This window comes from Cupressus sempervirens, chromosome 5, assembly GCF_028749045.1.
Source record: "Cupressus sempervirens isolate cs-2001-9-10 chromosome 5, ASM2874904v1, whole genome shotgun sequence".
Lineage (NCBI taxonomy): Eukaryota > Viridiplantae > Streptophyta > Pinopsida > Cupressales > Cupressaceae > Cupressus > Cupressus sempervirens.
In genome coordinates this window covers 534,233,177-534,248,377 of record NC_143122.1, presented here as the reverse complement: position 1 = coordinate 534,248,377, position 15,201 = coordinate 534,233,177, and the positions used below count along the sequence as shown (strand labels likewise).

Sequence of the window (15,201 nt, the reverse complement as noted above, 5' to 3'; positions counted from 1 at the left end):
ATATTGAAGGCACTCAAGGATAATCTGGTAATGGCACAGAATCAGCAAAAGACTTATGCAAATAAACACAGGGTTGAGCGCAGCTTTGAGATTGGTGATATGGTATATCTACGATTGTAGCCCTATAGACAGTCCTCTTTTAAAAAGAGTGGAGCAGAGAAACTAAGACCAAGGTTCTACGGTCCATACAGGGTTGCCAGGAGGATTGGGGAGGTAGCATATGAGTTAGAGCTGCCTGCGAGCAACAAGATTCATAATGTATTTCATGTTTCATGCCTCAAGAAGGCATTAGGTCAGTAGGTTATCTCTTCCACGGATCTTCCACCACTTAATGAGGACAGACATTTGGTCTTGGTGCCTGAAGAGATCATTGATGTTAGAGAGAGGAAATTGCGGAACAGAGTGATTAAGGAGGACTTGGTGAGATGGAAGGATCTGCCTGCAGAGGATGCCACATGGGAGAATGAGCAGATTTTACAGCACCCGAGTTTGCAATTGCTTGAGGACAAGCAATTTCGGGAAGGGAGGACTGTAATGTCCCCTTTTTGACAGGCACCAGCTACTTATTTTATTTTAGCCTTTATTTTTCCCGGACGCTAAAAATGAAGAAATAAGGGGGAAAAGATATATTAAATTAATTACTTATAAGGTTACTAAACAATGAAATATTAAAAAGTAACTTTATATTTAATTGATTTAATATTAAAGTGATTAACATAATAAAATATCAAAAAGTCACTTAAAAGAATAAAGTGTTGGATTCCTCTAGAAGCTTCTTGGAGTTGCTTGTGAAATCTTTATAAGGAGCCTTTGGGGGCTCATTTTACACATCTTGAGTTGCATATTCATCTATTGTGCTGAGAGCCTTAGTGCTTGCATACTTGCCTGAGGGTTTGAAGACTCTAAGGTGCCAATTTCGGTTGTGAGATATCAACCCTAGTTGAGAGTGGAGGAATTGGTATTCAGCCAATTCATTTGTGATTAATTGGGAGATAATATTCAGTGATTTTTGTTCAACCCGTGCATCTAATTTTTGACATTAGTTGGTAAGGAGAAAGGTTTCAGTTTTCGCAGTGGATCCGAAAAAGAAGCAAAAAAGCAGAGCCGAAAAAGCAGTCCGAAAAAATAGATCCGAAAAAGCAGTCCGGAAAAGCAAATCCGAAAAAAGCAAAGCCAAAAAGCATGTCATCTCAGCTACTTATTCCAAGTTCTTTTGGTATTTACATTTGGCAATTTTAGATGGATACATTTGACAAGTAATATATGTCTTTTTGTTACCAAAATATTCAGTCATTGTAAACACTGAAGTATTGAAGGGAAATCAACTTAATTCAGCTGTTCAGTTTGTATGCCAAATGTTTGTAAAAACGTCTCATTGCATAGTCATTCATAGGATGCATACCAAGTGTTTGTGAAAATACCTCTTGGCTGTAGGTGTGCATTTTACATCAGAATTTCATGTACTTGCATTTGGAAAATAATAAGAAGAAGTTGCATATCACTTTGATTTTCAATTAGTTATTTTGCAATCATTTGTATTCATCAATATCATTGGCATTCAAAAATCATAGCAAAACAACAAACATCAGCAAACTGAGGCTGCAAGGGAAGTGTTTGACAAAATTCCTAAGGCAGAAAAACAGGGATAAAACTTCAAAAATTGTCAAGGCACTTTACAGGTACATACACAACTTGATGTAGGAGCATCCTAGGTGTAAGAGCAATCTTGCATCATCCAAAATTATTTGTCATTTTAGTCTTTTCTATTTTAATAAGGACTAGTAGATAGGGTGGTTACTATTTATGGGAACTTGCTATTTTTAGTAAGTTTGTCATACGAGCTTGAAATGTTCTCATGTTCTACATGAAGGTTCATTTTAGAGTTGTAAGCCTACCATAAAAATCTCATTACTCCAGCTTAAGTATCGGAAAAATTGCAGATTTTCGGTTGAAAAATTTGCAGAAAAATCTTCAGGCTCACCTTTGAAGGCCTTAGAGTGCCCAGATGAGGTCCAAAAACTAGACAGGAGGGCACTTGCACAAGTTTCAGCCTGTAGATCAGAAGCTAGCATTTCTGAAAAGTGGTTATAATAGCCAATCGGAGCAACAGTTCGAGAGTTATGGCCTTCTGAAGTTGGGCTACCCGAAATATCTAAAATAATTGTCAAAGATATATTTGGCCGACTCTATATGCATTGTGATATTGCTATCAAGATTTAACTATTGATTTTGAGTCAAACTCATTGACCCATGTTTCATGAGTAGTGATTCAACATGAATCCATCTCTCATGAGAATAAATGGAACACTTAGCACTCATTAGATCTAGGTGATGCTAATAGGGGTGAAGCACCGGGACTTTCCATGAGGTCACCCATTCCAATACTACTCTAGCCTGAGCGCACTTAACTATGAAGTTTCCTCCATGGTTAAACCCAAAGCTTGCAACCCCATTTCCAAAACCTTCACCAAGTGTTGTGCCTTATGAACCATTCTTTAGAAAGGGTCTGTCGGCCCTAGGTATTAAGTTTCAATGTCTAGAACCTTCCTGGGCGGCATAAAATTGCCTATTTAAGAAAGGCCCGAACATTGTCTAGAACAGCTCTTGGTGATAGTTCGTAGGTTGTCTTGCAGATTATTGTAATGAAGGCGCCCATGTGGGTTAGCATATTGTACTTGTGAATTCTATAATACCGCATTTGTGGTGCAAATAAGAAGTCCATATTTTGTTCTCACATTTGCTTTGTTTCTTTGTTTTTGTTATGAGTTTATGGTATTAAGGGGAGCACCCTTCATCACAACTAATATTTGTCAAAGTGGTGTCTCATAAGCCCAAATTATGGCTATTCAATCATCTAGGACCTAGCTTAGATGCCTTTGTAGAAGGGATGCAGGCTCCTTTGAGGCTGAGCAAGAGCCATGGACTTGTTTTTGTTTTCGCATACCTTTGAAACATTAGATGTCATAGATTTCACATTCTGGACTTTTATATAAATCTGACAATGTTTATAAGTTCTCTATTTCCTTTAGCTACAATTTGTGTTTATAATTATGAGATCGATGTATATTTATGTATTTGATCAAACTAGCATCTATTTGATTATATTATTCTGTCTTTAAGCTTTATTCAATTATGAGTGCATGAAACAAATTTTAAATCATTAAAAATCTCTAAATTTCTTATCTTTTTTTTCACTTTGTCAAGTTTTGCTGAGATTTTTTTGGTGAGTCACGAGTTGAGTTAGCCTTGCTGTGTCTGAGCCTCGGAACTTTGGTATAGACAATGTAAAATTGAAATAAAGCTCGTTTCCTATCAGCAGCTTACAAACTTTGGTAGAAATGTTGATTCGATTACAGACTCTTCCCATTTAATTGCAAAAAATTGAAACAGTTGGAAATTATTTTGATTGTTTGACAACTGGAGTGAGAATTGTTGTGAACTACTGGATGCTTATGTGATATACACAGGAGTAAGTGACAATCTATTTAATGGTTGAATGTTTTACCTTGCCGAGACTTTGAACAAAATATTGAATGCTAAAGTTTGTATTTATAGACTTTAAGGCTAAAAGAATATTTTTTTTACTTTTGTTCACTTCTCATTGTATGTCAGGCATCCTGTGCAAGCTGGTGATGCTATTTGGATGGCACCATTTGTCCCACAATGGTAATACTTGTTACGAACAAGCATATTTTAAAACTTAAGTTCATCAGAAGCAATTTATGACTCCAATACCTGCTTCTCAATGTTGCTTGTGTGCCCAGGTATGCAGCACTTGGGAAGACTCGATCACGCTATTTGTTGTACAAGGACGTGAATAGGAATCCTTTGGATTATACAACCTAGTCATCGTACTGTCATGAGTTAAATATTTGAGACAGCTCGTTTAACTGCTCTTATTTTACTATATATTGAGTTCATATGTGCATAAGATCTGATTGGCATTTCTTGGGAACAGTTTATATGCAAATGCAAGGTTTCTGTGTTATGTACAGAAAGTAATTGCTTGTTATATCATTTGTAGTTTGATTACTGAATAGATCTTTTATGATACAGGTATCTTCCTGTTGGGTTTGTTACATTTGAATATTTCCCTTTTCACTTACCATCAAATGGAAGAACTTGGATCATAGATATTATGTGGTATGGTAGTTTTGTGGGAGGTTTATGATTAACACCCATCAATTCTCTGTCATTAAGCATCTGATAGTGTAGCTTTATGATTTTTTTATCTCTCTCTCTACACACACACACATGGTCAAATTCTGTGCAAAATTATTCTGATTTACATATAACTAATAAACATCTCTTGCAACTTGAAAGAATGACATCGCAAAGAATTGCTCAGCATCCCATGTTGACCATCAAGTTTAATTTCACAAATTACGTACGCTCACAGTAACCACAGGGCTTTTGGAGTTGAAGAATAAAAAGTAATTTTACAGGATAATAAATGTTGTTCCTACTCAGGTGCGTGGTGCTCATCACATAGAATCAAGCTTAGAAGTAATCATATCTTTGAACTCATAGAAATCCAATTCCCCATTGCAGTCTGAATCAAATCTGCAAATTATTTTCTCGCAATTTCAAATCTCGCTCCCATGGAATCAAACCCATGACATTCTGAAGCTCATCACAAGAAATGTAGCCATCCTTATTCTCATCAAACGCACTGAATGCTTCCATCAGATCTTTTGAATCATCTTTTTCTTCACCATCATGATTGTTGAGAATGGTGTGATATAAATCAACAAATTTCATAAATGGGAGATGCCCTTGAAGTGGATTGTTGAGCATACATCCCAGATCTTCCGACATTGGCTTTTGGAGCTTGTTAATGAAGAGTACTCGCCATTCCATCTGCATTTTCGTCCACCATGTCATATATTCTCTGAATTTCCCCCAACTTTATCATCTTAGTTCTTAGAATTGGTGAAGCAATTTGATATGTAAGTACTATATAATAAACAGGCCTGAAAATGGGATGGTTAAAATACAGAGCAATGAATGTGAGGCGTGGCTTAATGCACACATGCACACGCACATGCCACGTGCGTACACACACATGCAGAATATGTATTCAAATTAAATATTCTTAATCTTTTGGAACAAAGTTTTGTTAAAAAATTACTCGAGAGTCAGTATTAGCACAAATTTAGGCCCACTGTGGGCTTGTTTCCAAAACTGAATTTCAAATATACATTGCAAGTTAAAGATATACTGAAAATTACGAGCTTGAATTCTACTGAAAATATATACATTGTAATCTGTACATTGAAAACTACCAGTATATTTCAAACTAAGGCTCATGTGTTTTAAGCTCTTATATCACACCAAGGCTCATTTATTTTAAGCTCATGGAAGATTAATGTTGAGTTTCTCAGAAATTAAGGTTTATTTGTTAAAAAAGCTTATTGATATTAGTTATATAAATAAATTGTGACAGTGTTTAGTGTAGTTTATGTTAAAAATATGGTTTACATTTTGTAATAAAATTATCTCGCATGATTGTATTAGCAAATCTAAATGTTTAATTAGTGTCAAGGCCTTTGATAATGACATAAGAAAATTAATACATTTATATCTCTCTTGATTGGGGAACCTCCATCCCCGAAAAAGTAGTAAATCTACCAAACATCCAATGATACGTAGAGGGCTTATATCTATTGGAATCGCTTATGCTTTCTAGTAAAAGCTTGTAGTCTTCAACTCTTCACCCGTCACCTTTGATATCTGCATTTGAGCTACACACGCCATCTTGCAAAATTATTGTTAAAAGATCAAATATAAAAGATAAGGGACCTTCCCATGATACGTTAAAGGACGTAAAAGTCTGTTTCAGATTTTTACAAAGAACAATATTTTGCATTAGCAGAGAAGAAGAAACAAAAGTATATAACCACTGATCAGTCTTCCCATGGAATCGGGATAGCATTATAAGTTCATCCTTTGTTTAACTTAATCCACAAAATCTTACGATTCAAAAGTGGTGAATTTTTCACATCTTAGAAAACAAATTGAAAACATTAGAGCTTCAGGGTTCTAAAAGCAGATAGTCTAAATAAGTGGATATTAAAACTAAGTTACATAACAAAGATAGACTAAAATCAATCTACACGCGTAAGGTGAGGAGATCGAGGTTCATCCTCCGCGAAGCTTTCCCCAGGGGCTGTGCTAGGAACATCCAGAATTACCAGATTAACGTCAGCGTCAGTCATTTTCCCAAGCACCTACTCTATCTTCCATAATGAATCCGTCAATCCAATCGCTATGTCGAGGAATACGAACATGCATGAAGAAGACAAGGAAATAATAAATTCCTTTGAATAATTGGAGCCAATCAAGCAGTCTGACTGGGTCCATGGTAGATATAATTGGATACAGTGGGACAAATTGACCCACATATTGGGGGAAGTCATAATGGAAAGGCCTGCAGATTGAAAGATCATCTCTCATGTTTTTGAATAATAAAACAGCCAAACAAGGGAGCTGGCCCTTACAACAGTCAAACTGGCCAACAATCAGCAGATAATTACTAGACAAAATTGACCCCTAATGTTTACAATCACAAAAACATTATCCAAATAGATGAAAATAAGAGTTTTAGCAGGCATTAAACTACTATTGCCTGTTCCATAACAACATAAACTACAAAAGTTTTTAAACAAAGGCACAACTGCCTTAAAATTATCAAAGTTCATAAACCAGCAAACGGTAAACATAAAGAAAAAAGAGGAAACAACCTTAATTGAGCTTCTTGTCATCCTCCCTTGATGGGGATGTTAGCCCAATCCTCAGCCAGGACCTTCTCAAATGATAAGTAGGAGATAATTTCCACAGCAGGTCATATTGTGATATTGCTATCAGGGTTTAACTGTTTGATTTTGAGTCAAACTCATTGACCCATGTTTTATGAGCAATGATTCAAAATGAATCCATCTCTCATGAGAATAAATGGAACACTTAGCACTCATTGGTTCTAGGTGATGCTCATAGGGGTGAAGCACCAGGACTTCTCGAGAGGTCACCCATCCCAGTACTACTCTAGCTTGAGCGCACTTAACTACGGAGTTTCGTCCATGGTTAAGCTCAAAGCTTGCAACCCCATTTGCAAGCTTCTCAAATGTTAGCCTTGTCCTCTGATGTTAGTCATGACCTTCTCAAATCCCTTAAGTATCATGTTTTGAATAAATGTCTACATAAGGTACTGATGCTTATTGGTTGGCTCAACCAAAAATGCCATGGCTATGAACATGGATGTGATTTTACTAATGACTCAGTAGCAATCTGTGTTAATGATAAATTCTTTGCCTAGACTTTTGAAGATTGTACTTACTACAAAGAAATGTGTGAATAAGAGAACTTCAAAATTCTTACCAAAAATAGGCTTATCAAAGTCAATTTGGGATTGTGGTCTCTTGAGTTAGATAACACTATTAATGTTGAGGAACCTATTTTAAAGAGCTCTAAGGGAGCTTAATTAATGTGGGAGGCTATCCTGTTTAGATTCTACCAATAGCGAGAGGTGAACCAATTGAGATTTCCTTTAGGCCTTTCTAGATCAAGCCAAGAAGGGGGCATGTTAACCCTTGAATAGGAGTATTTCTGTATTCATACTTGCTTAATAGTTTCAAAGAGACATTGTGAATATATTTTTAATTAAATTATTTTTATTGCAACCCTATCTTCACACATTTTTAAAAATAACATGATTAAATTGTTTCTTACTCATGAAATATAGTAAGACAAATTCTAGGCAATTTTGAATATAATTAATACTTCATTTGAAGATTATATGAGATTTCTAGCTATCTTAAGAGACCATAGATAAAATTCTCCATATAAGCTATTAAGAGTCATGATAGCTAAAACCTTTATTATAATTATATTAAAGCTTTAAGATATTTATTATCACTATATTAAAAGATCTTCGACATATTATTTGATGAGAGCAACCAAAATTGTCTACGATAAGTTCTTTAATATAGACAAAATCCCCTAGACTCATCACCGCCCTTCCAACTTACAATATACTTTTTTGTCTCATACAATTTCAGAATGAGACTAGTTTCTTATACATAATCCAACTTTACAAAATACCTTGATACTTGTCATTGACCATCTATATAGGGTAATATGACTTGAACCTTCAATCTAATTTTAATCTACAAGCTTTTGTACACATGCTTCCAAAAAGGAGAAATAACTATATATAAAAAAGGGCTACCTTGTACCTTGATGACTAATTTGAGCTAATATAAAGATCATAAGATGGTTCCAAAAATTGCTATATTCACAAAAATACTTTCTTGTCCAATGCCTAATATTTAGCAAGACCTTTTCCTTTTGGATCAAGCCTTCAAGCTTGAACTCGCTTTCCCTTCATCCTTAATTGGCTTGCTTACCATCCTTTGTGTCATGACACCCTCCTCTACATTTGTCTTCTTCGACCATTCCTAGGTTTGTTGACATTTGCATATGCCACAATTTCTTCATAACCCTTGAGTCCATCTTACCATATATAATTTGCAAACAATTGGGTTAAGAAGGGCACTTGATATGGAATAGCCCCATCAAGAAATTGAGGTTGCAGAGTCTCACATCCACCTTTTCCCTAAAGGAGTCTCAGTCATACCCCTTTAGAACTAGTTTACCATCAATATGGATCTTGTCATAGTTTCTAGCCTTTGGGACTATTACCAATTTAGCCTACCTCCTAAATTGCTATGTTAAGTTTGCTTATATATTGCGCTATGTGTTTTAAGTTGTTGATCAGACATATTACAGAATGGTTTGGATGCAGAATGTGAAGTACAGATATCAATAAATAAGATAAATTGATCATTTTTATTCAAGTTATAAACAAGTACCAAAATAATACACTTTTCTTGAAATGATATTTTAGAATTGTTTTATAAGGTACAAAATGTTCAAATTTTAGATAGTACTTGATACAATGTGTTTAGATACCACACAAGTCATGGCAACTCCTAATACACTATTTGAATAAACATATTGCATAAAAAGAAAAGTACTTGAAAGATAAGGGGAAAAACCTCCATTGCCTAAATACAAGATTATTGATTTAAATTATGAACAAGATTTAAACCCACATCTCCATCTTTTCAATAGACCTGCAAATGTAAAGAGGGGGGTTAGTTCATATAAACTGAGCAATTGGAATCATTCCAATTATCTTTGTACTACTTAATATTCTTACAACATGATTATTTAGATAAATGCATTAAACGATGCAAATGCAAGAGAAATATCTGGAAGTAAAGCAGGTTTTATGCTAATAAGTTTGTTTCATGTGTAGATACAGGTATGAAGTTTGAGGTTGTTGAAGGATCATGCATAAGTTACACGCATGAAACCTTTCGACTAAATGATGTAGAGGCGAAGACTAAAGATCTTGGGGAGACTGTTGAAGGGGCATACATAAGTTACAGGTTTGGGACCTTCTGGGTGAACCAAAGCAATTGACTGGAGATTTGAGGAGATTTTTAAAGGAATGTACATCAATTACAAGTATATAACCTTTCAATTGAATCATGAAGTAGTTGAGGACAAAAGTAAACAAAAGTATTAAAGGGATGTATTCATTTATGAAACCTTTTGCTTCTATAATAGATATGCTTCAACAATTACAAACATCAACAAATAAAGACATTAAAAGGACATGTTATTATAACTTGAAACCTTTTGTTCTAGAATTTACCATAAAAGGAAGTGAATGTTCCAACTAAAAATGTTCAATAAAGTGCAAGTTTTCTTCAAAAAGAGTTAAGAAGAAATATTAGCTAGTAGAATCGCAAGCAGAGGCAACGACCAAGATTCTTGAGGAGCATGAAGGTGAAAAATTGAGTATTGTAGGGTCTTGGGAAGAAGCTGTATTAGTTGAGGAAGTTTATAACAAAATTTTTGTAGAGGACATCATTCAAATACTAGAAAGCATTAGGAAAGGTAAAGAATTAGAAACACTTGAAACAAATGAGAAAATAAAGTACACGGAGAACTTTTCTGTGTTATTGACTGAGCAAGTAATTTCTACTGAATATCCCACAGCCAAGGTAAGTGACATCCAAGCTAAAAAAGTGAATGTTGTGAAGTATATTTCAAACCACAAAAATGATGTGTTGGAAAATGATCCTATAGGAGTAAATGAACCTATATCAAATCTAGAAAATTCTAGGTCCACTTCAGAAGCCAGCCCAAATGACGTCTCTTATAATCATGAGGGAAGTATGGTTTCTAGCTTAGATCATGCAATCTCTAATGCATGTTCATGAGGAAAGACTATTAATTTGCCTAATGATCAAAGCTCTAGGCCAATCACTAAGACAGATAGATACAATGGCACCCACATACTCAGGTGTTATATCTACTGTTCTTGTCAAAAAGCTAAGAGAGGAGACAAGAGCAGGCATGATGGATTACAAGAAAGCTCTTATAGAAACAAATAGTGACCTTGAAAAGGCATGCAAATTTCCCAGGAAGAAAGGACTAGCAAGTGTAGAGAAGAAGGCTACTTGAGTTGTAGTTGAAGGGAGAATATGATTATATATTAATGATAGTCGTATTGGTGTGTTAATTGAAGTTAATTGTGAAATAGATTTTGTCTTGAGGGGTGATATTTTTAGAGAATTAGTAGACGACATGGCAATGCAGATTGTTTCTAGTTCTAATGTTCAATATGTATTTGTAGAGAATGTTTCTGAAGATATTGTGATTATAGAAAGGGAGATTGAATTGTAGAAAGAGGATCTTCTTAATAAGCTAGTAGAAATTAGGCAAAAAATTGTTGATGGACACATTGGAAAGATACTTAAGGAGTTGGCCCTATTAGAGAAGCCTTACATAAAAAATGATAAGATCATTGCAAAATGACTAGATCTTGCACCATGTATGTCATGTTTTTATGAAAATGGCTAATTGTTTTTTAACAGATATATCATAAAATTAGTAGGATCTTTTACATATGAAACCCTAAAATTTATAGCTCCTAAATTTTTGATATAAAAGTAAATGAATTAGTATTTAGGCATCATAAAGAAAGTCTTACCTTCAATAAGTGACATCAAATGTTTCTCAAGCCATATTTATAGTTGAATCAAAAAAGGAAAAACAAAGCTACAATAGAGAAGAGCCACAAAATGAACATAAAGAAGCTCAATAATGGCTTACCCAACACTAGCAGAGCCACGAAATGATGAACTAGAGTCTTCACGACTACAAGTGAAGAAATGGCCCTAAAGATAACATCAACCATGGAGCTCATGGCAAGCAAAAGAAATGGGAAAGATGCTACAACAAATAACAAAATCACCATAGTTCACAACTACAATGAGCCAAGAAACCCAAATCTAAAGTAATGATAGAAGCTCACTGCAAGCAATTGGTAGAGCCATGACATAAACTTGCAAAATGAAGTAGAAAAATGAAGATGACACTCATCTGATACCCAACAACAAAGCAAAAAATATGCCCTCACAACAACCAACAAATAAGTAGCCATGAAAATGAAGAATGACAGCCATGAAATAACAAAGAAATGAAGAAATGAAATGGAGTCCAAAAAAACTCATGACATTGACCCATAACAGTCCAAAGGCCACAACATGGAGCCATGAAATAGCAAGAGAAAAATCTAGAATACCCTGCATTTTGGCTTATGGTTTCTTCAAACCCTATTTCTTCTCTTTCCATGAACCAACAAGTGCAAAAATGAAAGAAATATCTAACTTTTCTTTTTGTTATGTATGCCAAATATGTTATAATGGAGAAGATTTTGGGTCTGCATAACTTGGGTTACGAGAATGAAAAAACTATTAATTGAAATAATAGTATAGGTCTTAGACTTTAAAGTCTTTTATTATTATTTTCATTAATATTTTTTATTATTGTTGCATTTTTGTTTTATTGTAAGATATTATTATTCTAGTTGACGAAATATAAATCAACTATTTAATAAATTATTTTAAAATGCAACAAGTAATAGAAAGTGTTAACTAGGCTATTTTTAGCTTAAAGGTGTTGTCAATAAGGAGTTAACATTTTAAATGCCTAAATGCGAGGGTAAGGAGTCAAGTTGTTATTTTTTGGACTCATAGTTTAGACTCGGGATTTTGGATTTGATTATGGAGCTATTTTTTGGCATTTTCAGAGTCTTCTTGGACTTGTCTACATGCGTAATTGGTCAAGGCATAGTTTGGAGTATTTTTGGCATGTTATTGAGCAGTTAAGGCCAGTTTTGCATGTAGTTTACTTTGGGAGCCTTTTTTGTTCATTTTTGCATGGTTATTAATGAGATTGACATTTAATATTTTTAATATGACATTGAAATCTGACCTAGGGTTTTGTGCATGATTTTAAGGTGATAAAGACAATTTTTCAGTTGGCTATCAATTGGACAGGTGGCTGAGAACAATTTTCAAGGGTTTCTTCACAGTTTGGATTAGTTTTGAATCATGCTTTCCTACACATTTCTAATATCTGAGTTAGGGTTTTGGGCTCTATTTATTGTACATTCACCTCATTATGAGGCATCTTTTTGGCTCATATTTTTTACACATTGCAAATTTTTGAGTTGATTGTAGGAGCACTTTTTAGTAGAGATTTTTTCAGCATTGATTATACAAATTCAACAGTTCCTTCTCATTGATTCTTTTGGAATATCTTGGGTTCTTTTCTTTTATGTTGTGTCTGTCCTTCATTAAAACTATATTCCTTATTGCATGTTAGAATCTCGATACTTGTAACTGCAAGTCTTTGTTTGTGTCCTTATTCTTTTTTTGAAGAAAATTGGTAACACCTATGTTTTTCTTTCAAATCAAAAGATTTTGGTTCCTTTCATAGAATCACATTTGTAGTTGCATGCTTGTCTGGGTATTGTGAATCATTTGTATCTTGGGTAATTGGTGTTAATTTAATTAAAGTTGCATACAAATCATTGGTGTATCACCTCATTTAGGTTTAGTAATCGTTATTAACTTCTTATCCTTTTTCTGCATACAATTAAGTTTTTAGGTGATCATTATTTAGGAACCAACCTAGCTCTAGAGATTCATCTCTCATTTTAGGACAACCCACCACCTAAGAGAGTTTCCATGTTTCAACAAGAGAGCTAGATTATGCGTCTCACTATAGGTGTAATCCTAATTAACAACAGGGGCAATCGGATTATCATCTATATTTCTAAGGATTGTATCTAAATTCAACAAATACTTCTCCAGGAAGATGTTCTTACATAAATTCCTAACCCTATCTTTATCTCTTTCAAAAAGCATGGCTAGGGCTAGGAACATGGCTTTAATGTTAGAATCTACTCTAGTCCTACCCACATTTTCTAGGTATTCTGCCCCCTAGGGCTTTCATTATGGCTTCTACCACTAGGGTGTGAGAGAACTTTAATAAATTTTGACACCTTCATCTATTAGATTTTGCCCATCGGACACAACAATGTATCTATTTTGTTGATATGATAGGAAAACCTTGCATTATTACCTCACCACGATGGCTAAATAAGAGTAGTATAAACAAACAAATAGGCGATTGGATCATTATGATAACTTAAAGAATGTCACATGCCAAGAGTACTAATCATAGTGAAATCATACTTAATATGATAACAAATTTTGCAAATCGCCTTGAACTTCTGAAACTTATGTCATTTTGGAGTTATAACCAAAAGAGGGACTCAAATTATGAGGAGGCATTAGATCGTGCTAGCATTTTAAAAAAGAACCACATAATGTGATGATTATAATGAACTGATGGGGAATTCAAAGACTAATGGTTGCCTTAGAAAGGAAATAAAGAAATACTAAATGTATGACTTTGTGCCTTTTAAATGCACCAATCAATTAAAAAGATAAAGGCATGTCTAAAGATAAATAAAGATGAAAAATAATAGAGACTATGTCGATGTTGAGGTAAGGCCATGGTAATGGTTCTCACTTTTTGACCAAGTTTGACAATAAAATAGATATTTTTAACAAAAACGTCATTTTCAAATGCATATTACTAAAAAACCATAAAGAATTTGGTGATGATGTAAACTAGTGATTTTTAGAATTTTCTATCTATTTCTAACAATTTTTTTTATTTTTTAATAATTTCATTTGAAATCCATTTTTTAATCTCCTCTAAGAAGTGATTTATATGAAAAATTGATATTTTCAAAAAGTGATGGGTGTTTTGATCAACATAACCTTTTTTAAAATATGATATTTACAGAATTCTTTAAAGGCTAGAATAGTAACTGTTAGCCATTTTAGCCCCCTTCCTAATTTTCCAAATGTTTCCAGTATCATGAAAACTCATGGTGATAGCCATGTCTACATTCTTTGAATTATTCACTTATTGCCATGCAAGCATGTTAGGGATATGTAAAATCCTTATTCTTTCCTTTATATCCATAAGTCTTTAAAATCCTTCGCATCAAATGAAAGATTTCAAGTTGTGATGATGTGACTCCCCTTCATCACCTTGTTGCTCCAATTTATCACTTAACCATCATATGGGCTATGAGGGTGCAACACAGTCAAGATAATCATTAGCACCACTACACAGATGTTAGTGCTAGCATTCAAATTCATGTTGCCAAGGAGTGGGAGTAGTTAGTCACAACATGGCAGACCAGTTCTAGCTTAATCAAATGACAAAGGGGCCTACGATCTTCTCGGTTGTCAAATTTCAGCAGATCAATGGTTGGTGTTTTCCCCCTTTTCAAAGGTGCATGAACATTAGTCAAAGTGGGAAAATGCAATGTGATGCATGTCACAGTGGGCTAGACATATGAAAGCCTCTTCATAGCATCAAGCAAGAAGTAGTTTAATGTTAAGCATTTTGAAAGAGTATCTTGCTGAATGAGGGAAAATAAATTGAATCGATATCACTCCATTGAAAGTAATCATATAGGCTTTAGTGTTTCAAGTCGCCAAGTTGCAATTCAAGGGAGTAGTTAGGTTGATGGTCTTTGCATCTTCACTTGTAGTTAAGGTTAACCCATTGTTATGGTAGCGATGATGTGATCCCCTTTATTGTGGATTCATAGGGTTAAAAGATGGGTTCAGAGTTAGGGTTGTGACAGAGTGATCAACATTTAAAAATGTCTTCGTAGCTTCATAGGTCAACATGGTCAATGAAGAAATGTAGTTGTGAGGTTGAGATGACATGAAATAGTTAAGTTCAATAGTT

At 34.3% G+C, this 15,201-nt stretch overlaps 2 protein-coding genes across 2 annotated transcripts in view; one reads left to right on the top strand and one right to left on the bottom strand.

Moving 5' to 3' along the window:
- The window catches only part of UGLYAH (ureidoglycine aminohydrolase), a 212,963-nt gene extending 208,831 nt beyond the window's left edge, over nt 1-4,132 (top strand). The window contains exons 12-13 of the mRNA XM_089831726.1: nt 3,613-3,666; nt 3,765-4,132. Coding sequence (XP_089687852.1) covers nt 3,613-3,666; nt 3,765-3,846 — 136 coding nt within the window. The 3' untranslated portion in view covers nt 3,847-4,132. The remainder of the gene's footprint in view (nt 1-3,612; nt 3,667-3,764) is intronic.
- Nucleotides 4,133-4,557: 425 nt separating this feature from the next.
- LOC149557051 (uncharacterized) lies at nt 4,558-6,218 on the bottom strand. Its single transcript, XM_089830081.1, has 2 exons — nt 6,117-6,218; nt 4,558-4,860 (listed from the first exon to the last, which is right to left on the bottom strand). Exons 1-2 carry the CDS (start codon nt 6,216-6,218, stop codon nt 4,558-4,560), a joined length of 405 nt encoding a protein of 134 aa, XP_089686207.1.
- Between the last annotated feature and the right edge of the window lie 8,983 nt (nt 6,219-15,201).